At 38.4% G+C, this 24,832-nt stretch overlaps 1 protein-coding gene across 1 annotated transcript in view; it reads left to right on the forward strand.

The window, feature by feature from the left end:
• Nucleotides 1-16,099, forward strand: part of ATG7 (autophagy related 7) — a gene marked incomplete at its 3' end in the record, with an annotated part of 123,932 nt that extends 107,833 nt beyond the window's left edge. The window contains exon 19 of the mRNA XM_082321289.1: nt 15,902-16,099. Coding sequence (XP_082177415.1) covers nt 15,902-16,099 — 198 coding nt within the window. The remainder of the gene's footprint in view (nt 1-15,901) is intronic.
• Between the last annotated feature and the right edge of the window lie 8,733 nt (nt 16,100-24,832).

Genomic DNA, 24,832 nt, shown 5'->3' on the forward strand with positions numbered 1-24,832 from the left:
TGAAGGGTAGTGCTTACTGTGCATCAGGTATCCAAGATGAAAGGAGGGTGCTGAACTTTATAATTATCCCTCAGTCTATACCATGAAGTCTGAAAAAGTTGCATGTTAGAACTTGCAGGCATTTAATGAATTTCAAGTTGCAATTTCATTTCTGTTGCCGTTCCTGAGAGATACAGCCAGTGGACCAAGAAGAGTACTGAACAAATCACACAAGGAGTGTTAATGCAGCCTGCTACATCTAGTTCATTTCTAGTACAAGCATATTTAGACACACGTACACACATATTTTGTAAAGTAATTTAGGCTGCCAGAAGTTCTAATGTATTGTCTCTCTGGTAGAGCACACAACAAAAATATGTTTAACCTAATATCTATCAAAAAGCTCACATTTTATAGCTATAAAATAATGTAGTTGCTTTAAATTTAAACATATGTTTGAATGTATTCTTTGTTCATTTGTTTAGATTTCCCGAGTAAGTGTACATTGCTAAATCAAAGACATGATAAGCCTTAATTGATCTGGGAAGCTCTATGTTCTCATGTGATACTCAGCTGTGCTGTTTGATACATGTAATGTCTAATTTTCAGACCTTGTCTCTGCTTGTAGAATTTTTACTTACTCTTCATCGTATTTGGATCATTTATAATATAGTAAATACTGTGGCTTGCATAATAAAACTATTCCAGGTTTTTCTAAGCAGTGTGTTTTGGTACATGTTGTATGTAAATTTCTCTCAGTTGTGTATAGAAAATAGTATTTGTGGGGGTTGTTTGTTTGTTTTGCCTCTCTTAATGAAGTAGTCATTTTTGTGGCAAATCCTGCTAGATCCATGCTGGCAAGAAACTTTTAAGAATACCCTAAGGGGTGTGTTTATATTCTTGCAAGTTTATTTATAAGATAAACAGTAGTTATCTATTTGAATTACGTGTGTTAATTCTAAGATGCAAAGCCCCTACCTACTTCAGTAGGTGAACACCAATTTTGGAACCATTGTCGTGGAAGTTAAATTTCAGGTAGCAGGTGTTACTGTTGCATGAAGGAAATGCAAAACTCTATTCAGTAGGAGTTATTGAACACGCAATCTGGAACTGGGTAAAAGCGATCACTGGGAACTTATGAACAGTTAAGTTAATACTCAGGGGTTTTTTTCCACATTCTTCCTATTATGTAAGAAAATAATACTTGTAATTTCAAGAAAACAAGTGCAGGATTTCTTCTCTTATCCTGAAGAGACATAATTTGCATCTGAAATTTAAGACTGTCTACAAAGAAGTTTGAATATAAAAGCACGTATTTGAAGAAACAGGTGCATTCAGATAATCTGTCCAGATTTGTACAAACTGGGTTGGTTTTGACAGCTGGTTTATTATCTTCCTATTTTATGACTTCTCATGTCATTGCCTGTAGCTGTGTTTAGGTTTGCCTCACCCAGGTGTGCTGCAGGACAGAAGAGAATTGAAAACAAAGTCCAAATTCACAGCTTCGTTTAGATATCAGATTGTTGGCGTGACAGTCGTTTTAGACATTGTCTTTCCTGGCTTTCTATATTTCATGATTTCTGCTCTTAAAAGTTTCACTCTTTTGAAGTAATAACCAAAGTTTGTGTAGTCATAGCCTATCTATTATAAACATCTTTTCATGAAAAGGTGTATTCTTAGTAACTAAGAGGCTATGATGTATTATAATTTAGCTATCAGTATTGACATTTAACACAACTTACTTTGCACAGTATAGCTTGTTTTCTTTAGGTTAACATGCAATTATCAACTTTTGTATTGAATTTTCCCCTTTTGTTTCATGTTCTCCTCCCTTCTGCATGTCATTTATTAAGGTGCTACTACTTTGTTCTTTACATACATCAGTAAGACGCAACACACAGTGCTGTTGTTGTGACTGCAATGATAGTTTGATGAAGTGTAAACTGTCTTATAAAACTGTCGGTTCTTCTGGAAGTGAAATAATAGCATACTTTTCAAACGTTTGAAAATAATTCTCCACAATCCAGGATGTTTGCATAGCAGTTAAATACCGCTGAACCTCAGTTTCAGCCTTTTTGCAAATATTTTTATGCTAAAAGAGTCCTAGAAAAGAGGTGTGCTTTATATAGGAGAAAATTTAATTGTCATTCTTTTTGCTTCACTTTCATCCTCCTGTTAACAATACTGTATTTCTTAAATTACCTAGTAGGCCCTGCTGCTGGCTGTGCGATGTGCTTGGACTGTTAGTCTTCAAGTGACTTGAGGCCCTCTATGGGTTGCCTGTCTTTGACTGTTAAGGCCAAATACGGGGAACTGCTTTCTTCCCTTTAGTTTCAACAAAAAGAAATTACAGTGCCGTTGGAGCTGCTGTTTGTATTGTGTGGGGTGTTAGAGTAATGCAAGCCTTGCACATAAGACGTGTAAAGTAAAAAGGCTCTCCGAGCTTTACAGGAATTATGGAACAGCTAGCCAGTTCCTGGATGGAAGTATTTTCTTATCACAAAATTAGTAATGTAACTGGCACCCTTACCAGCCTTCCTCCATAAAAAACAAACAAACAAAACGGAGAGTGTACTTGCCTTCTCACCCACACTGTTCAGATCAGAGCGGATGATGGGAAAGCACAGAGCAGAGAAGCTGGCTACGCTCCCAGTATATCTGTTTAGTAGATAAGGAAGACTTCTTCAGGGCTGTCGCTTGGCTTCTTTCACTTTTGCCTTTGAATCACCTCATGGAGTATTTTTAAAAGTATTTATTGTGCTGCTTTGACAGAGAGGTGTGTTTGTGAGGGTTGCAGTCTATGGGCTTTGTTTCCAAAAATTGGAGTGGGCTAGACAAAGATGGGCTGATCAGTTCAGATCAGTCTGAACTTTGGATTTCTCACTTTTTTGCCAGCTTGAATCATACCATAAACTCTATTTAAAGATTTTGTTTTTTGTATTTATTTTCCACATCCTTGACCCTGACTGGTGAGCTGGACTCTTGTGTTTGCCTTGGCAAGCTCCAAGCTGCTCATCTAGGGCAGGATGAAAACTCTTTTTTCCTTCTGTAAACAAACTGTTCCTTCAGTATTTTCCATAAGGATTTACACCACCATTTTGCAAGGCTTCTAGGAATTGAGAAAATCTTGCCATTGAGAGTTTTCATTTTGCACAGCTTGTAGCACTGCATAGAAATGTTTGATTTTATATGAGTAAGAGTTTTCTGAGGTTGGATATGAAGACCTTTTTTCAGAATGTTTTCAAATTCCAGAAATACTACATTTCATGTTGAAGGGGTTTATTAAAGTTATAGGTCAATGTTCATTGTTGCCTGTCTAGAAATGGGGTTGTTTGTATTTTTTATTTGTCTTAAAGCTAATGCACATGTGTTAGACGATGCAACTGTGAACACTGCTCTGTTGTACTAGACACTGTCTACATGTAAAATACTGCTTTGTGCCCTGAATAATTTACGGTCTAAATAACTGTTCACGTTCTCTATTTCTTTGGATATATTTTAGTGGTCAGGATGTAAAATGAGAGAATAACTTAGTGGGCCGCTTTATGCCAACACACAAATTATGCTTTGGAACAAATGAACTGAATTTCATTTTCCACAGGGACAAAGGACTGATGCTGCTCCTTTTTTGTTAGGTCATTTGCAGTGAGGGACTCACAGTTTGGAGTGCTGTATGCCAGGGAAATGGCATTCTTGTTCTTGTAATCAGAAAGACTTGTCATGGTACTCCAGCTGTGTTACTGCTAATTTAGGCAAGTTTGAAATGCTCTAAGTCAGAGATGAAGTTTTATATATTATAAAAGTGATATTATGATATTATTAAATCCAACTCAAAGCTTTGAGTTGGATTTAATTAAATTTAATTTAATTTAACTAACCCATGTTAGTCCTCATCCCAAGATACTGCAAGCCCTGCCAAGTGCAAAGCGGCTATTTGCCATGAGCTAAACCTCCAGAAAATCATAAAAAGCCTTTTAAGAGCACCCACATTTCTCTGGAAGATAAAGCTTGTAGCATATATTCAGAATATGTTCTCCCCCACCCCCTGCTAAATAGTTGTGCTTGCAAGTCCCTGTATTTTTCCTCAGATCATGCATACTGCTCCCTGGTAACTGGTATGAATTTGGTGTAATACTCACCACAGTATGTTCACAAGGATACCAGATTCCTTGATAATTTTGTGAAAATATTCCTTTTTTCCCCCCATTCTACAAATGCTTACTGGACATGGGCAAGTAGCAAAGTAAAAGTACAATTATATTGTACTTCAGAAAAAAAAACTGTGTAGTTTTTAAATTTCTTTAAACAATAGGAAAGTATAAATTGCCATATAACTTTTCGTCTTCATGCTGCTATTTATGAGATCTCAAATGGGTACAAAATGAAGTCTTGGAGAACAATTAGTTCTTCATGAATGTCTTGAAAATTTTCTGCAGCGTTTAGTAAAGTATGCTATTTATTATAAGTTATTATCCAGATTAAGTGTGTTCCAGTGAGTCAGCAAACCAAAACAAAAAGTCTGGTTTTTAGTTTACAGCTTACTGTAAATGATAATAAATAGCAAATAACCAAACTGCCAGTTCAGGAACAAATGCTGAAAAGTATATTTTAAAAAAATACCCCCAAAATTACAAATAATGAATGGTGTGTAGGTTGTTAACAGAAGAGAAAAATACTGAATTTTATGGAAAGCTCCATTGGTGCTAGTCAACAGTCCATAAATGTTATTTATTCTTGTCTTTTAAATAGTGATACTAATTTTATAAAGGTATATTAAAAGCATATTTGAACTCCACAAACTAAAATTAGCCTTCCTTTTTTCTGTTGCAGATCTGGGACATGAGTGATGATGAAACAGTCTGAAAATCAGCTGAATAAGGTGGAAGATGACCTACTTTGGACTGCAGCACTGCGTTTTATCTGTTATTTGACAAGTTAATGATTGCTTACCCATTCTGATTGCTACAAACATAATCCACATTTTGACATTAATATCTTCACCTTAAAAGCAGTCTGTTATGGATATAACTCTGCACATTTTCAATTTTATTATGTAAATAACTAAAGCAATGTGGTTATGTTTAAGCCTCGTAGTCTTTTTTCTTTTCTTTTTTTTTTTTTTTTTTTTAGTTTCTAAATATGGCTTACATATAAAATATGCTGCTTAAGTAGACTTTGGTGTTTTATTTGTCCCAGTTTTTATTTTGCTTGTCAATGGGCATGTCCAAGCAACATGTCTAAATGTCTTTTTTCATCTTTCCCAGATTTGTTCCCCTTTAATTGGAATTTATTATTAAGATTGAGAATATTCTGCTATTGGGAGTTAAACTGCATCTTTAAAGGAGAGCAGGAGTAGGTAAGAACCTACACCTACTGCCTACACCACATTGCTTGCTGTTTCAAAGTACATATTTATACTACAATTGATTCCCTTTTCTTTGTTATAGTATGATTGTTCTTGCCTGACTCAATGGAGGTGTTATTCTCTGTAAAGATCTCATAATTTCATGCTATGGAAAAAAAGTGGTTTGACTTATATTTACACAGGAAAGACCAAAGTGGGTTGATATCATCATCACACTCCCCTGAAGTTTAGAGAAGGCTGTGTTACGTAGTAAAAATTGCTTTTGGGGGAGGATCATTGATTCAGTCAAAACTTGTAGAGAAACGCTTAACCGAAATAAGAAATCGGTTCTCCAACTTTGCTATTCTTGGGTGCTGTCATGCAGTACTTTACGGGTCTTAAAAAAGAGCAATTCTGATTTTCATTTTGGTTGGATTTTAAGGTTTTCAATTTTTGCAGCATTAGGAAAGGCTTCAGAGATTATGGCTGAGCACAAACAGTAGTTTGAGAATCCTTGAGTTTAAAAGGTAACTTGAGAAAAATGGATTTGTAAAATATCAAAGTACATTACTACAAAATTGAAAGTGAATCTGTTGGTTTTTATCTTGGAATAGGTTTTAGAAGTACATTTGAAATCCCTTTTATGGCTTTATATTGTGAATATTATGGACCAACTCACTCAGAAAAAATGCAAATCGCTTTATCTGCCAAACAGCGTTTATTTCCTATATATATGATGAAAACTAGTTGGTTAATCCAATTATTTTAGTTCCTTCCTTAACATAAGCTGTGAATATTTGGTGTAGATAATTTCACAGCTTCTTTCTTATGCCACATCAGAAGAAGTTCTGTCAGGTCAAATTTGCCTAAAAACAAGGATATCTGCAACTCCCATATTCTGATCGTAAAAGGAGATTTCTTGAAACATGCTGCGGTTTGCATCAAGTGTCTAAAATAGCTATAATTTCTATTTATTTTAACATATTAATTACATTTACATGATTTCTTAAGTAGCCTTAAGGGAATGTCTTGTTTAGCTATCTTCATTGTAATATAAAAATATATACGAATCATATATTTTTTGAGAGACTAGTAATCATAGGAAACTGATCTTTTGGTGGTCAGGTAATGAACAATAAGGTTGATAACATGCCATGTCTATTTTAAAGCAGTTTGTTAATGTACATAATTAGTTATGAGCTCAAGTGACTTCCATTTTGGTAGCTGTGCTGTAGTCCATCCAGAATCATGAATCAGTGCCAGCGTAGTTTAAAGGGAATGATCTGCATTTTTATCTTTTGGAGTTGCTGACTGTGGAGTTTAAAAGTATCTTTGCAGTTTTTCATTATCTAAAACTTGAAAACTAGACATCTTTCTGAAATCTGATGAACATTAATAATTATTTTAAATATCTGAAACTCTGCTTATCCTGTTAAAGTTACATTGTAGCTTTACACTGAAAGTATCTATTTAACTGCAGAAGTATACAAGATCGAAAGGTTCAAAACTCAGGGTTAATATAATGTTTCCTTACCTCTGTAATGTCAGTAACATACAATTCTCTCAGGCTGAGCTGTTTCCTGTACATATGCTTCCCAGATGTCTCTGATGTTCAGAAACACTTCAGTTTGACTTGGAATAACTTCCGTTGTCTAACTATAATGTTGTTTTCTTTCTCCTTGTGGACCAGAATTGTTCTTATTTTGCTTTTACTCAATTTCTAGGCATTTACTGAGTGAGAAATCATGAGAATTCAAATGAATGAATGAATGCACATTCAAATATTATTAACAGATAAACACATTTATTTACTGGCTTGTATGCACTTAGTGGCAGGATTTCGGCACAGTCCTCGGCTCCAGTTATTGCTGTTTAATGGAAGAAGCTAAACTTTGACCTTTATTCATTAAGGAGGTAGGATTTAAATTTTATTTCTGCTGCCATGACTTCCTTAGGCACCAGTGAAGAGCCCAGACTCATACTTGCCTTGTAGAACCTGACAGCTACCATGGCTTTTCAGGGATAAACCGAATCTGTTGGGAAGAGGAATGAACAGCCTCAGAGGAACCTACTTATCTTTCTAAACTAACTAACAGAAATGTAATGGCGTTATATGGCAGTGTGGGTGGGATATCTCCCAGAAGGCAACTATGACAGCTACATTTCACGTCTGGGGAGTCATCTAATAGTGTTAGAAGACCACAGATCTCAATGGAGAGCTGTTGACATCATTTTTGTGCTTGAGTATTATAGAAACATGTGGAATGATAGCCTCTGTTTTGCTTTCACACTTCTACTGACTACAGTTTTTCTTCGGTGTCATCCCTTCAATGTGTTTGCTGGCTGAAGTCTAGAATTTGTTACAGAGTAGTATCACATTCATGGAAGTGAAGAACTTGAGATTCTGTATGAGAGTTTTCTTCTTTAAAGCCCTCACTTGCTCTCATCCTTGCTTTCACAATCTGCCGTTAAATCCTCTTTACCCATGTCGTAGTCTGTTGATCGGGAATAAATTTCACTTAGGGCATGCCCTTTATATCACGTGTAAATTGTCTTAGCTCCATTAAAACCAGCAGAATCGTAGCCAGTAGGTGGTTCAGCCTTCAGCCCACATGAGAATCCGTTCCATGGAGCATGGGGTAGTTTGAGTCTTAAGCCTTCAATATTGACCTCTACAAGGGAGAAAGGGTACAAATTTGAAAATGACACTTCATGATGGCCCAGACAGGTTGGTCTAGAAAATCACCAAGGAATGGAACCATAGGCTTTATATTCCTAGGAAGCTGGTGACTCCCAAGAACTAAAGGGAGATTCTGCTTCAGCAGAAGTCAACAGGACAACAGTTATTTTGGCACATCAAAGGAAACGGTAGTGATCGCTCCGGCCCTTAAAATCATTGACCTTGAGCCTGGAAAAATACTTTTCCCTTCCTGGTGTTCTGTATGGCTTTGGTATTGTGTCCTCACAGAAGTTCAGTGACATAAACAAAAATTTAATTTTTGTCATCTTTGATATTCCAATTCCTGTATAATGTTCTTTCTAATTCTTTTCCTTTGTATAAGATTTGGCTGCTCACCAACAGAAGTATTAGCAAAATTGAATGATTTTCCCATATATAAGCATTTTCTTTTAATTTCTCACTTGTGCTCTCAGAGAAAACTCTTAGTGAAATGGGTTTTATGTATTTCTGAACTTTTCACTATGCACTGTAGAGTCATATAGCACTTGTTTCTCCCTCTTATGGAACCAATTCTTTCTAAATATATGTTAACTAGTCTAATTGGAATTGCTAATAGCTACCTCATCATTGCACTACTCTGGGACAGTGTTGGGCCATGAAGAGTTCACCCAGCTCCAAACTTTCTTTGAGCTTTCTTCCTCTTTTTCAAGCCAAATCGTAAAAACAGTGAGATCGCCGAGATGTGACTGAGAATAGACTTTGGTATGCGGGATTCTCATTAATGCCAGTAATGTGTGAAAAGATCACTAAGCTTCTGATACCAGCTTTTGTGCTGTTTATCAAGAACAACTCTGCCTGTTTCTTACAGAATTGTTAAGAGCCGTGACAGAATCCAGGAGGATATTTTTATGTAGTTTCTCTTCAGAGTATAACTTTATCTTAAGAGTTCAAGGAGAGTCATAACTCTCTGTTCTTATGGGAATAGGAAGGATAGCTCACATTCTTTCAAAAATAAATAATTGCAAGCTAACACATAGTCAACCTTCTTTGTCATTCTGCCAGCTGTTCTGCAGTGCAAGTCCAGCTAGTGTTCTAGCAGTGCAAATAGCCATTCTCATGCTGTCCATTGATTTAATGTTTGCTGTACTGTAACTTTGCATTGAGAGTACACAAAAGCTGAAGAGAGCATGAACAGCTAGATGGTGGGATTTTTCCTTGCTACTTTTCCAAATTTTTGTACCCAATTTTTCAGGGTTTGGTTTTTTGGGTTTTTTGGTTGTGTGTTTTTTTTTTTTTTTTTTTTTTTAATAATAATGCAATATTTTTCCTTAGAAATAAATAAGCAATTATATTCCAAAGAGAGCCATTAAAGAAATATTTGCAACATGGTAAACTTTAGCAGACTTCCTAAGAAACATAATCTGGAAGATGTCCTGAGCCTGTTACTGTTTTTTTCTGTATCTTTTGACATGGCTTCATTAATTCATTTTCTTTTTTTTTTTTTTTTTTTTTTTTTAATTTTCAGTGCAGATGTTGTGCTTATGTATATCCTGCCAAAATGAAACTTGAAAAGGTGTTGTGCACCTTTTCTCTTTTAAAGCACCTGGATTAACTGTTGTAAAAGACAGAAATACCACACTGGAAGGACTTTGGACTGTCCAAGTCTGGCAATGTGTAAATTCGTAACCTATGCAAAACCTACCTACCTGTCCCATGTCAGTTCCAGCTCTCTTTCCCTTGCAGCTGCCTGGACATTCTCCAGAACCCTAACAGTGTTTAAAAATACTGTGGCACCACACAGGTAATGCTTTAGGTTTGAAATGAATACAGATTTTCCCTGTCTGCTATCACTTCAGCTACCCAGTGTAATCATTTTTAAAGAGTGCATTTTCTTATTTGGCAGCACTGGTCAGGTTTTGAAATAAAAAAACCTAACGATTTGTTTACAGTGTTTTCAGTCTCATTTTACTTTTATTAATCCCCGTTGGTCCACTACCACTGACAACAGTGACGCTTCATAGTGAGCACTGATTGACGAAAGGACAGACCACAGGACTCCTTGCTTTGTGGTAGCACTACTCCTAGGTTGACACAGAGAGGTTAACACTCCATGCTTTTTTTCTTAAACTTTAAGAACTCCTCAACTGTAAAATGTATGGAAATTGGATATATGTACTTGGCAAAGAATGTCTATGTTTTTCATTCTCAGTTATCCCAGGTCAAAGAAACTGGTCTGTTGCTCTGACCCATTGTTTTGCTGAAGTATTCTTGACTATTGTTTGAAGTCATGTAGTGTTAACCAAAATAGGCTGTGGCTTGGGCTAATTTGTAGCCACTTTTCTCTTAAGTACAGTAGCTGAAATTCAGCAATCTGTATTCTTCCATCAGCCAGTGATTGGTGTTTTGTCCAGGTTGTAGTGAAGTCTTTTGAGTGAGTCACTTGAGGATTATTTCAGCCTGGCCAAGGAAATTGGCAATGCGGAAGGGAAATTGAAGCTACTCCCAAAAGAATGAATAGCAATAAGCTTGAGTAGCAATGATGTTAAGTACCTGAAGGTATTCTGTATCTTAGGGCAGCAATTTTTTCACCTAATTTCCCAGTTCAAATGATCTCACTCCAGAATATGGATGCAGATGAGTACTCCAACCATCTATAATTTCAGGTTCTAACTGTTGCCCTCAATAATTGACAATATTATCTGCCTGTTGTAACTTAACCATAGCATTTTTTTCAAATCTGGTGGAATTATTTAGGACATTCTCTGAAAAGATTTTCAGAACCCTTCAGCTGTTTGTCTGAACTTTGCAAAAGAAATAGCATAGTTTCTTTCTGTTTAATCAGGCCAGTACTCCCTTGCCATTGTAGCTTCTTGCAGGCACTTCCTTGGGTTTGGGGATAAAAAGGGGCAGTCAGGAGTTCTAAAAACAAACTCATTATGTTTCCTGGCTGGCATGAAGTACACACTGTCTTTCCATCTACTATAGTAGTCTAAATGCCTGTTTCCTCTTGTTCTTTGAATAGATGTTTATATAGAACATTGATATAAAGTACAATGGACTTTGCCTCTGGAACTGAAGGTCACAGCACATGTGCATTTCATTTTAAATGCTAAAAATTTCAAATTACTTCTTAACAAAATATTTTAGTAAGCTAACAGGAAAAGACAGAAGCATACATATAGTGTTGTACTGCTGCAAATCAAAAGCACAATTTAAAAAAAATTCTTTGTAACTTACTTCTCTCCTTTCCCATACAATTACTTTCTGTTCTTAGATTCTTTGGCTGTGGATTGCTGCTTCAGTAGCCTTTGAGCATCCAAATGCTTGTGTGTAACTTCAGTTTGCTTTTTGGCACCAGGACATTTGATTTTTGTAAGATCTCAGCAGAATGATTCATTGTTTGATTTGTTAGTGAAATACTATTATGTACTACTTAAATAAGAAAAGGGAGACATTATTCTGGTTTCATTCTTGTGGAGGAGGTCAGTAGTGTTTTCCTCAATTTCTCTTTTAGTCTAATGTGTGCACCCTCTTAAGAAACTATAGTTGATGCATCCCTGCGAGGCAGTGCTGCAGGAGTCCAGTGCATTTGAAGTGCAAGCTGGTGTCTCATTTCTGGAATGATTTTACTTTCTAAATCAAAACCAGTATGGGCTAAAACTGTGTGGAGAAATGCTGCTAAAATTGTTTCCACATCATGTCAATAGGCTTGGAAGAAAGGCGAGGGCCGTGGAGGTTCCAAGTCTGGCCCACTCTGAATGCATTTGAACTCTAGTTTTTGACAGCTAGTAAATTGGCGTCCTCCCCCCCCTTTTCCTCTCCCTGTGAGTATCTCCTCCCCACACCCAGTGCTTGGTGCCTCACTGGTAAGGGAGGGATGAGGACGAACAAGCAAATTAATTTCTAGTGACAGACTTCTTTCAAGTTAGTGTAAGAGGAGAGGAAATCTATAAAGTAGGTATGATTTTGCTTGGGGGTTTTGCTTTGTCCTTAAGTATCTTTATTTTCATTTCATGCTTCAAAGTCTGACTTTTATACAGTAATTCTGTAGGTGTTACCACTTCCTCAGGAACCTGTGACTCAGGCAACGTATAAATGAAATGACATCACCGGTAACTCTTGTTTGAATTGCCTGTTTCCTAAATAGGGACTGTTGGTTTTTCTTTTAATACTTGCAGCTTTGTTTTGTTTGTTGTTTTTTTTTTTTGTGAGGGGGGAGGGGATGAGGAGTTTTAATTATCTGAGGCAGCCTTGCCATTATGACTAACCACACTGCATGTGTTTTATCCTTTTCAATTGTTGAAATCACCAATATTGAAGTTCACTTAAAACAGGAGATCCGCATTTCTACACAAGCTATTTATGAATGAAATAATTGTAATTAGGCCTTAGTAGAGGTTCTGTTGTTATGAAGCATTCTTAATTCACTCCTGATCTGTGGAGGGAGGGGGACGGGGTGGGAAGGAAAAGGTCTGAGCATAATTTTCCATTATTATTTTGGAAGTAACGCAAACAAAAGAAATGTGTTTTCATACTACTGGGGAATTTTAATGGATCTCCCTCGCTGCTCTCAATAGTGTGTATTTGCACTGCAGGAGATTCTTGGTAGATTTCAGTGTTTCCATTCCTGCAACTGATACTTTTCAATGATAATGCTGTATAAATACATGGTTGAAATAGAAGGAGCTGGAGTAAGGTTTGCAGAGTGTCTCCAAAGCCAGCAGGAGCAGTGGTTGTAGCAGGTAAGCATGGTATGGGGGGACGGGCAGCTGCTGCATCTGCATTTCTTTCTTGGACAGAACGCCCAGTGATGTCACTGCAGGAGCTGGCTGTTCAACTGTTGTTAAAAGTAATGTCAGGAATTCTTGTCATCAAAGGAATGTGACAAGTTGGATGTCTGTCTAGGTCATTTATTCATAGAGTTCATGCACAGGCTATAGAAGTGTTACATTTATTTATTGTTGTCATGAGCAAAGGATCGTTTTCCTTCTGTTTAAATAGTAGCAGTTTTCGAACTCTCTAGAAATTAGTGCAGCAGAGACCTTAGGTATGTCCTTTTGGTTGTGCTTGGACTGTATGGGTTCTCACTAAGCAGACAGTGCCATTGTGGTTGCACTTTAAAGGAAAGCTCGAAGAAAGTCCATGTATTCAGGGAGGTGGTATCGGTGACTACCATAGGTAATGGTCTTTCTTCCAATTATGTCAATCCATGTCAAACTTTGGCACTATTAAGAACCATGTAATTAAAGTTATTTTTCAGGTGACACACTAAGCCAAAGTCGTAAACAAAGGTTCTGTATCTCTTTTTCTTTTCTTTCTAATAATTTATTTTCTTTCCTTTTTTTTTTTTTTTTTTTTTTTTTTTTAATTTATTTCATCCTACCTTCCTAAAGTTGCTGTTCAGCTTCCTTTGGATCTTTCATTTTCTAAATTACCCTTGTGCAGGGGTCATGCATACTTTTAATGAAAAACTCTTACTCAAGTTCCACCCGACGGCTATTAGAGCAATAGTTGTTATTGGTACTAAGTTGGGAATGCTTTGAGATGATAGGTGGTATAAATGTAATAACATTACAATTATTTGGTCACACAGATATAAAGACAATTTTCCCCTAATTAAAATGTTTACTATTGTATGTCTCTTGCATGCAGTTAGACAGTATTTGTCATTTTCTCTAGGGCAGTAGTTAGGAATGAATGGGCTATACACCTTCTGCCCCATGAGCCCTGCAAGGCAGCAGCTGATGTATATAGTATGTAGCCAGATCCTTCGCACCAACTGCTTGATATGCTTTTGTGACTAGTGCTCTCAGAAATTCTAGGGTAAGACGTTTCAATTACTTACTAACTATATTTTGTTGAATAGGAATTAAGTAGTGCTTAGCAGTCAAATATTACAAACATAAGATAGGCTTCTTTGTAACCACACCGTGATTTGCAAGGGACAAACAGGGAGCAAGTCAACTGGTGTGCGTACAGCGTTTCCCTGTTGCTGGAGATATTCTAGTTTCATTTCCAACAATGATAGTATCTGTTACTTAATTCAGCTTCCTGTTGTTAGTATTTGGAAATGTCATCAAGAGATTCTGACGGGTAAAATCAAGATATCCAATGCTTAAAAATCAGCTAGGAACAGACAGTAACAAGACACCTGTTGATCTGAGATACTGGAAAAGAATGTGATTTAAAAGTCACTTGAATGTCGGGAAGGGGCTGACACTCGTGCCACGAGGATGTGCAGCAGAACGTTGTTTCAGAATATGACCAAATTACTGTTTTTAAATTATTTTGTTGCTATAGTAGTAGGTGATTGTGGCTTCAGAAATTTTCTAAGCCAAAATGTTATGTTCCCGCTTTCACAGTTTGGCGATTAATGCAATTAATTATTGTGATTTTTAAAAACACTGCTTATTTAAAGCAACTTTGTCCTCTCCGTAATAGTCATAGACATGGGAAGATGGATTGAGGCAGAACACATGGGCTGTACCACAGACCCCCAGTGAAGCCAAAGAAAGTCACATCATCTCTGCCTCCCATCCATTGTCTGGGCTTTGTTTGGTAGAGTCTCTTTTGCGGAGTAAGTGCCTAGTACAGCAAGACCAATCTCGATTGAGTCAGCTAGGCAATAGACCAGTATAAGTATTAGAGATGATACAGGTATATCTTGTCTCTAACATTGTCTATTAATGCCTTTTAATTTAATCAGTTTGGACAAGGAGTTCAGAAGTGGTTAGTGAAATTCATTTGCCTCAATTTTTGGATGCCCAACTTCGGATGCTCTAAGCCAGACTTTGATGTTGTCTTAAACTGGGTTTTGGAATTCTAAAAGGAGTCTGATTTCAAATGTAAAGACAATCTTACATTAAACATGTATTTTAAAAACTTTATGTGTGTAAAAGAGGATTAAATAAACCTATTGTTAACTTTTAAATGCTTGCTGTTTCAGTTTTGCTCTTTCTTGCATGTATGTACTGGAAAATATGCTTACCAGGATGAGCATTAGGTTTTGTGTAACAAATCAGCTAAAATAGTGAGGAGTCACAAAAGAGCTTTGTTAGTCTTGTGGAAAAGAAATACAGAAAAGGAAAAAGTTAGTTGAGTGCACTTTTTTAAAATGAGTTTCTGGTTTTGAGGCTTGTGTTGTTTGTTACCAATCTGACTGCTAGAAGCTTAACTGTTTGTTTCACAGTAAGTGCATGCTACTCCCAAAGGGATTCAAATCCACATTAAGCTTGGGTTGTTAGCACAGTTGGAAATTGGGGTGATATAACTTAGCAATCCAGTCTGAGAGTGGCTAGAAATAACATCAGTTGTGTTCTCCAGGGCCTGCACTGCCATTTAAAGTTTCGGTCCCCTAGAATTAAAGGTTTGGATTCATTTGCGAAAGGAAGGTGTGCATTGACTTTGGTAATGGAACAGAAGAATTCAGAAGCAAGAAGCAAGTAAGGATTGGACCTGGTTTGTTCTGTTTTGTTTTGTTTTAATTTTCTTAATTAACAAACTCTTCTTGATTAGTTCTGACCATATATATTATACATGTACTCCAGAGGAGAAAAAAAAACTTTTTTTTGTCCATTTCCTGAGTGAAATACAGAGAACTGTTCATGAATCAAGTACAAGGTGTAAATAAGTTGCCATGACCTGTAATTTGTTGGACTATACAGTGGTAGTGACATTTTTGTGTTTTACTAAACTTTCACTGCGTAGTCATTGGCTGTTTTCCCCAGTTAAACTTTTCACAAAAAAGTACAAGACTTCAGTTATGAGAGAAGAGTAAATAAACTGAGCTCCTGTGAAATCATTGCCCACTGCCCCAAATCTCTGTTGTAATGAAGCTCCAATAATTCTTTTCTCCTACCACGCTAATATTTTCTTTTCCTTCCCTTTTTCCATTCTAGATGGGAGATATGAAGGGGCAGAAGAAAAGCAGAAGTGCCAGAAGAGGAGGAACCTGGAAGAGAGCCAGAAAAGACAGCTATAAAGAGATTGGCTTCCTGTTTGAGGCTTTAGGAGCAATGGATCAAGGACGCCCCAATTTGGGAGCTTTCCCATCAGAGGTATTGTCATTGGCTTTGAGTAGCTTACATTCCTCCTAAGAGCTTCAGTTAATTTCCTTGGCTATTGACAGGTCTTAGCACATCCCTTTTTCTGGTCAGGGCCTGTCTATCTATGAGAAGGTCTCCTGAGGCTTAGCATCAATTTTCTTCTATTTTGGGGCTTCCTCTTGGGTTGCTCTAGCTATAAAGTTTCAAAGGATCACAAGGAATATAGGTTAGCCAGCCAGCTCTCTAGTTTTCCCTTTCACTCTGTTGCAGAAATTAAGTGCTACTTCTCTTTTGTCACCCAACTTTTCTAGCGCTCTCAGGAAGGAGAGGAACATTCTTAATTTGTACCTATAGAGGAATTAGACCAATATACTTGCTTAAGCAGACTTCTCGCCCACAAGCAAAAAAAAAAAAATATACCTGGAAGGTTCATGATGTGATCCAACGTTCCCTACACTCCCTAAACACCATCCTGTGTGGAAGTTCTTGAAGTGTTTTGGTTTGAGGTTATAGTGTAGCTAATTCCCACGTCAGGGCTGCAAAGCTAAGCAATGGAGGTTTCCCAAGGACAGAATCTTTACTTTTCATCAGTCTGACTAGTTGGGTAGATTATATCTTTCTCAGCTCTCAAAATGTTGTTGCTGGTCTCCCAACGCTTTTTTTTTTGTTTTGTGTTCCTTCAATTCCCAAGAATCTCTTCTCTTTTTTCTTCAATTTGAAAATGAACACATCTGGTTTGTGGCTGTGTAGAAAGACTTGAAAATGTGAAGCTAAATGGCTTAAGAACAGAATTCATTCCAAATGTAATTATTTATAATAACCTGATTTAAATTTTGCTTCTGAAAAATACAAGTGAAATATTTTCTCATACAGTGATTTCAGTGAGTTTGGTGAACACATAATACAGTTGTGGTGAGATATCAGTGTTACATCCTTACCACCTGACAATTGTTCCCATAAGTTATAACCAAAATAACTGCGTGGCAAGAAAGCTTTCTAGTCACTGAAACACACTGATATTGTTCTGTTCGTTATGCCTTGGTATCGGTGTAGGACAAACAGCAGACAAATCAGTTGAGATTTGTGCAAGTAATATAAAAGCAATGGTCTATATCCTTTCCTCAATATTACAGAGGCAGAAAACCAATTTTTGAATGGCTGTGGAGTAGTGTAAAGAAGTCCTGAAGTCCAATTCTTGTTGATTCTGTAGTAGCAAGATCATATATTTGGCAGCTATGATGATTTATTTCCTCTGTATACCAGCATTAGATGTTACAGTCTGGGCAGCTAATCAAATTGGATACACTCACAGTTTTCTTTTTGTTGAGCTCTGGAAATCATCATTCTGAGTATAGATTTCTATGCTATTAATAGCTCAAGGGAAGAACTTATTTTATAATATAGAAAAAGTCAGTTCAAAGAACTATCTGTACAGTTGCAGATTTTGGAGGCTTGGGCAGATTTTACTTTCGTAGTCACTGGCAAGTTACTCTAGTTGTATGCCAGCCACAAGGCACTTTAGGCCAAGTCACTACAGTTTCACACAGCCACAAGGGTTGTGTGAAGAGGCTCTAGCGCTCCGTCTGAGTGCTGTACGGTTTGTGCGGATCGAGAAAAGGGAAGGGTCTAGTAGAAGATACGAAGGAGGAAGGCAGTGGATTGATGTGTGAGCTAGATTTAGCTGTGCTGGTAAAATTAACACTTCTTTTAGGGGAAAGTGCATGTAATTTGCTCTGGGAGTATGTCACAGAAGGACAGAATGGAGAGAAGATGGGATCTGTCATGGGGCAACTGTTAAGAGGAGCAAACTTTTTGTATAAATAGGAGAATATTTCTTCTTGCCTTCATTAACTTCTCTTTCTTTAATGATGTATTATGGGTGTATCTGCTTTTGAGTTTAATCCTCAGCCTTTGCCCAGGCATTTTTCACATTTCCTGTGAGAGTTGGTAGGACCAAAATTGCATCCAGAGTTCAGCTGTAACAGGGCAGAGCAGGAGGAGAATCCCACACTCCTCTTTCCTGTATTTCCAAGCAGAAATTGTTTATTTGTTGGATTAATCACTGAAGTTACAGACATGTCAGCAAAGTCACCATTTGATTTATTACTGCTGATTTTGCATCATCCTGAAAGGTCATAGCTTGACTCACATTACAGGCTGCATTTGTAAGCCTGGCAACAACAAAAGTGGTTTTTTTTGTTGTGAGGAAGTCTGTTCTTGCCATGAAAATCTTAAATACAAGAACCCTAGAATCCTACCATGTTCTGTGTGGTGGTGGCTTTGTAGGACTTGGGTTTTTCTTCATTTCCCCACCTGAAAACTCAACATTTGAGCTAATGACATTACATTATATAGACCAGGGAAGCTGAAGGCTAAATTAGCAAATGCGTGAAATGACAGAAGTGTGGTTCAAAACAAAAATCTCTGAAATAGTACATTTTAGACAATACCTATAGTGCAGTCTTTAAAAGTTGAAGTGCATTTTCCATTTATATGGTTGACCATTCTGAACCCTGTTCTTAGCCTATATTCAGAGAGCCACGTCTTTATTGCAATAAAGAAAATGTCTTGCATGCTTTTATATGCTATTTTCCTCTGGACTAGCTAATTCTGCTTTCATGGTATATCATCAAGGCTTTCTCAAAGCAAAAGGTAAATTAGTACATATGTATGCCTGTGTTTCAGGGGACAAAATGAGAATATTGCTTACTTTTGAAGAAATAGGTTTACTGGTTTCAGTTGTTATTTTACTAAATTGGCCTTGCAGGTTAAGAAATGACTTCTTTTAATCTTGATTTTCAGATTCCTAGGGGACGTATGAGAAGGGGAAGGAGAAACTTACAAACAAGTGGTGAAAGGTTACCATTAAGATGAAAAAGACCTTCACAACAGAGGATGACTTTTCTACATTTTTAGCAACTCTGAATAATGAGAAGAAATTATCATCATCTTCAATTAGATATCTGTTCCCGTTAATTTCCAGTATTTTCATTGGTAGGGGAAGGCAAATTGGTGGCAGGAGGTTTACACCTAGGGTCTTTTTCTTGCCTATTTGAATCATGTCCTAGTTTGTAATCATTTTTGAAAGCAGCTTGCTTACTTCAGATTGTTTGCACTGTGAAGAGATCACTGGTGAAGCTGGCTGGCACCCTCCGGGCATCCCGGGAGGGAGCAGAGGGTTTCCTCGTGCACTTACAAAATATGTGTTCCTCAGAGGTGGCTTCTTCACGGGCAACCACAGCTTTGCCGAGGGAATTACCTGAGAGCAATGGGAGCTGTGGCGGCTCTGTGTCCCTCCTGCAAGACAGGAAGCCAAGGTGATATCGATGGCTGCTTGTATGTGAGGAGTGTCAAGAGGTAAGACCTAATTTAAAGTTTTCTTAACTCTCTGCGGTTCTGTTACTTTAGTTTTGTTTTCAAAATAGATGTGTTTATGTCAGTGTATAAAACAGAACAGCAAGCTCTAGCAGCCAGAACAATGTCAGTAACTATTAATGCCCATAAGAAAATGTTTGATGAATAAAAGTAACATCGAGTCAAATAAAGGTACGTCAGTGAAAGTAAGAGAAAAGGACTTTGCTGCTGCTGTAAACCCCATAACAATGCTGTATTACCTGTGGTACTGTTTGAATACATGCATTTTCTTTTGAGGAAGTTAATAGTCAGATTTTCTGTAGCCTTAGCAGGAGCCCAAGAACTTATCACTTGGAAGGAAAAGGAAAAGGAAAAGGAAGAAGGCCCCTGCTTTAATCTTTAAGTATTGTTAGTTCTTTCCATTATTTTCATCTCCACTTCCCCCTCAAAAAAAAAAAAAAAAAAAAAAAAAAAGTTTAGAATACTACAGTGGATCAGTGAAGAGCAAAGGTTTGGTTTTAGGCTGAGAACTTTTTTTTTTAATCTATTTATTTGAAGCATTTTTTTTTTCTCTGAAAGCAAAAAAATCCTGTATTTTATATACTTCGTTTTAACTAACTAGAACTAATATAATGGCAGTGGTATATGATGTGTGTATTTTAACACACAAGCCACATGCCGTTCATACAACTAGACCCACATTATTTTAATATTTCAGGAAGCAGGAGATTTGAGCTTTGTGTTTTTCTGGATTAAAAAAGTAACGTTGATTCCACCGTGAATAGCAGGATGCTATCAGAAGTATTCTGTGTGCATAGTATTTGCCTAAACTGAGTAAACAGTTTTAAGATAAGCAACTTTTTGACTATTAAGCGTAGCAGGCATGTGGCTGACACAGCTTCATGTTGACAGATGCCTTTGTGTCTGTCTTTGTGATGGAGAGAAGACAGATGTTCTCCTTGGCATTTAAGAAAGCTGCTGCTTAGCGAAATAAAACATAAAATTGGAATGAACAGTGCAACAGTGAAGAGTGTAACTGGCTAGCCTACAAGCAAAAAAAGATTGAAACAGTCTTGTGTCAATGTAATGAAGTGTGTTCTGACTGGAAGTCAGTAACTGCTTTGTCATCATTTAAAAGTAGCCTATAGAAAAAGAAATTCTGTTTTTTCCAACTCTGTTAAAATATAAATGCGTGTCAGTCTGAATATCCATGTATGACTAATCCCATGCCAACCATTCTTAACAGAGAGGCATGTCAATCGTGTATAAATGCTTAAGTGATACAGCAATTAGCAGCTATAAAACCCCCTAAGTTAGTGCATTGTTGTCTGATGAATTGGGCTCCCGATTGTGCCCCAAAGGAAAATATGAGAATTTCCTCTTTCATGTTCCTTAGGGATGCTGTTGTCAGATGAGGATGGAGGCTGCCTTCAGTATGACGTTGTCGACTTCTAGCACCAGAGGAAGGAGCAGCATAGGAGGAGCTCGTACTGGGAATGGTCTGGCATTCTGGCACCGGTCCCACTGTGCCTCTCTTCAGGGTGTGTACGTTGGTCTCATCCAAAGGGGGTGTATCTGGAGAGCTGCTGCTCTTGTTTCTCTTTGACGTGAGTGTTGTCCATGTTCTGCATAAACCATGTATGGAGACTTCAGCGATAGTCTCAGTGGAGCATGTGGTTCCCTTCATGAATGCTACCATGCTGGTCCAGCGAGAGCTGTCTCTTTCAAGTCAGTGTTTACTGGTGTGGAAGTTGCTGAGAGGGAAAATACTGTGAGTGAAGTTCAGGAATATTGAGCGTGTCAGCAAAGAGGCCAGGTGCTTTGCCCAAGACGGTGATGTTTCCCTGTCTCAGCCACGGGAGCGTATGCAGAGTGGCCTGCAGAGGGGTCCCGCTTGCACACTAGCAGAGTAGTTCATGCTCTGCTCTGCTCACTGGAACGTGCCTTTGTATATTTGTGGTTTTCTGTAAATGTGATGCTCAGATTTGCCGAGCAGAATTAAGCAGGAAAATTTGAAACTTTTCTGCAAATAAAAATCAAATCTGATGCCAAGCTTGTAAATGTAAAAATGTACCAGGGCCAGATTTGTCCTTGGAGTTTTAATTAAAAATAAAGTTTAATTTATTGTCTTGCAATTGAACCACTAGTTTGCAATGGCTGTTCTTCCCAGAAGAAGACTTGGTCTTTTTCTACAGCCTTCTTTCAGCCTGTGCTGAGGGTGCTATTAAGACACCTGAGTTTGCAATAAACTATTAAATGTCTCGGAGAAAGTCTGAAATCAGAGAACTGGAGAAAGAAGTGGTGTCTGTGGCTTTAGATCAAGGATGAAATGACCCGCTCTTCCCTTACCTTCTCTACAGAAATGACTGGTTAGTGACAGCGTCTCCCTGGGACAACGGTAGGGCAGGATTAGGCTTGAATGCACTCGGGAACTTCACTACAATCAAGAAGGTTCTAAGACTTGAGGGTTGAGCAGCAGTGGGAATGCCGTATACTGAAGGGGTTACATTCCTGGTTTTGCTATACATGCAGAGATAAGTCATATCCACCCAGCTCTGCTGGTCTCTTTCAAGGCTTGTGCCCTGCTGATGGAGATGAGATAAAAAACCATGTTTATTAAATGTCACTCTTGGTGAGACGTGCTGCCTCTGTGAGCCTCCCAGCACCTCTCTTGGGTGTAAAAGCCATATAAAACCTTTCTTCCACAGGAGGTGAACATGGCTCCCAAGACAGAGCACGCGCTTTGAGGAGCTCTCCCTCATGCACCTCTGGAGACACGTAGTGCTTTTGCCTTGTGTGCTGCGTCAGGAGAGTAGCAGGGGAAAATAGGAGAGCTTTGTCTGAAGCACAAGGCAGCTGCTGTGGAGCTATATGTAACTGCCGTTTAAAAATAAGCAATTAAATTATCTATCATCTTGGCTGTCTTATACTCAAGAAAAGCACTTGAGAGAGCTGTTCCACAGAGAGGGGCAGAATGTTGCCATTAAAGGTTAAAAAATTATTTAAATTGGTGTATTTTGTCATGGGCATTTCAGGGATAAAGTGTGCTTCAACACACAACATAATCCAGCTGTGTACTAGCTGTCTGCTAAGGGAAGAGAGCTAGAGACACCCTTCAGACGCTGCGGGTAATGTACTTGGATCTGTATCCATGCCAGATGAAATGGAAGCTCCTGTACATCAGGAGGATGCAGACTGGTTTCTTGTTTCGCTGTTCCTCAAGAAGGATCTAAAGATAGTGGTGAATGTTCCCCTCAGCCAAGCATGAGCGTGCCAGCTCTGGTGAGTAGAGCTCTTGCACAAATAACATTTAAAGTACTGCTGATGTGTTTTGCCAGGATATCACATGAAACACCATGACATACTGGCACGGTGTTTGGATACTGGAGAAGTCTTCATTCGCACAGCCATTGTGGAACACCTCTTCTGCAGTGTAAGTAGTCAGCACAGTGTAAGCAGCGAGTTCTCCTAACTCTTGTTGCACAAAGGCTTCTGAACAAGGCTGACAAAGACAATTTTACATCTTTTCTCTGTTGACTGATTTGGCCTCCTAGGAGCAGCTGGATGTGTTCCCACCCCCAGCAGTCCCCTGCACCCCTCTGGGAGCGTTCAGCCCAGCTGCAGTGACAGCTCAGCTGCTGCTTGCGAAGCAGCTTCTGAACTGGTGCAGTTACAGCTCCAATCCATGATGGGGTGAACTGGTTACAATTTTGAGTTTTGTGCATGTGCCAGTTTTAAAGTCTCACAGTTCTGTTACACTGTGTAGTGGTGTAGCTGCTTTATGAGCAGCTGCAGTAGTTCCCCGCCGAGTTCTCTGCGGCAGTGGCAGGAACCTCTGCAGCCATCTGACTTCAATATGCCTGCATTCAGCACAGACCCTGGCGGGATCAAGACTGAGCTTGGTGCTGTCTATAAACTCCCTTTGCTGCCTTGTGTCTTTGTAGCTTTAAAGGAAATAAGTGTTGCGCCAGGTCCCTTCAGCCCTACTGGGTAAGCGCAATCTGCTGGATAGGTTCAGCGGTCATTTACCAGCGACACGATTGGTACAGGTTTAGCAAGGAAGCAAACGTGCTGCCTGTGTACCTACACACAGTTATATACTCCTGTTGTACCGCTGTTGTGTCAAACCATCACTGTCCATCAGTCTAAAGTTCATTTTCACAACTAAAGCAGCTTGAAATACTTACAAACTGTATTCAGGAGAGGTCACTCGCTGAACTACGCAGAAAGATCCGAACTCAAGCCCTAGTGTATTTGTGATGTCAGGTCTGTTTTCTAAAATTAAAATTCTGGTTTGAATGAAATATTAGCAAAAGTAACGGTTCGGGGGGGTGAGATTACAAACGCATAGCTCGAAGTTGCCTTTAATTGAGCTCACAGAAAAAGATAGGCCATTGCAAATAGTACAGTACGTACTTAATATGAAATGTCTGTGTGTATGGTCCGGTTTGTCTAGACCATGGTGCTACCCTTTTGTGCAAAATTACTGCTTGCTGCTAATTAGAAAAATCATGTGGTAGGAAAAAAATGACTGTATTTTTCCTTTTACCATGTAGAAAATAGAACACTCTATAAGTTACTGACCTGAAAGATAGCAATACTGCTGGTCCTGTTTCATGTAGTCCCCAAAATGTTGATATAGGGATGACTTTTTCCTAAAAGGAAACCAGCTCCCTTCAGAAAGCAGACTGAGAGGCGTGTGAGGCTTGTTGTAGTTGGCCTCCCTCCCAAAAGCTCTTAAAGCATGTATTTAGGCTTCTTTCCATGGGTATTTAGAGAGGGATGTTTTTCAGATGTGTTAAACTAATCATTCTTGATGTGTTCTCATGGAATCTCCCACACCCCAAAAATAGCCACTTACTTACTTTAACAATGTACCTGCATGTCATGCCCTTTTCAAACATTTAGGCACTTGTAATACACAGTAACTTGTATCCCGTTATTTTCAGGGGTTCCTTTTTCAATTTTGGAGACCCCTCTACTGTGTTCAGAGTTGAATTCCTCTGAAGGCTCTTGCCTGGTTCACCAAACTTTCTCAAAATCAGGTGATCAGACCACTTGTTTTTAAGGATTAACCATCTCCAGTCCAATGAATGAACCATATTCTACTGAAGTGCTGCTCACCCAAAACCCAAGAGCATGGATGGCCACATGTGAAAGAGGCAATAATTCTTTAGGAGTAATTTCTGTTCTCTAGATAAAACTTGAAGAAGTTGAGGGACAAAACAAAATGGCAAGAAGTTAAGATACCGGTCTTTTCATAAACGAACAGTACAGAAAGGCTCGACTAGCTGGTATGTTCCCAGACGGTAGCTGTTCAGGAGCTGCTGCTGGTGAGCTACGTTAGGCACAGGAACAGCTGCTTCAGCCCCATATGGAGAGCGCTGCTGGGCAGGCGCTCAGGGCCCTGGTCAGTGGGACTGCTGCCAG

The sequence above is a fragment of the Platalea leucorodia genome (genome assembly GCF_965183815.1).
Source record: "Platalea leucorodia genome assembly, chromosome: 9".
Lineage (NCBI taxonomy): Eukaryota > Metazoa > Chordata > Aves > Pelecaniformes > Threskiornithidae > Platalea > Platalea leucorodia.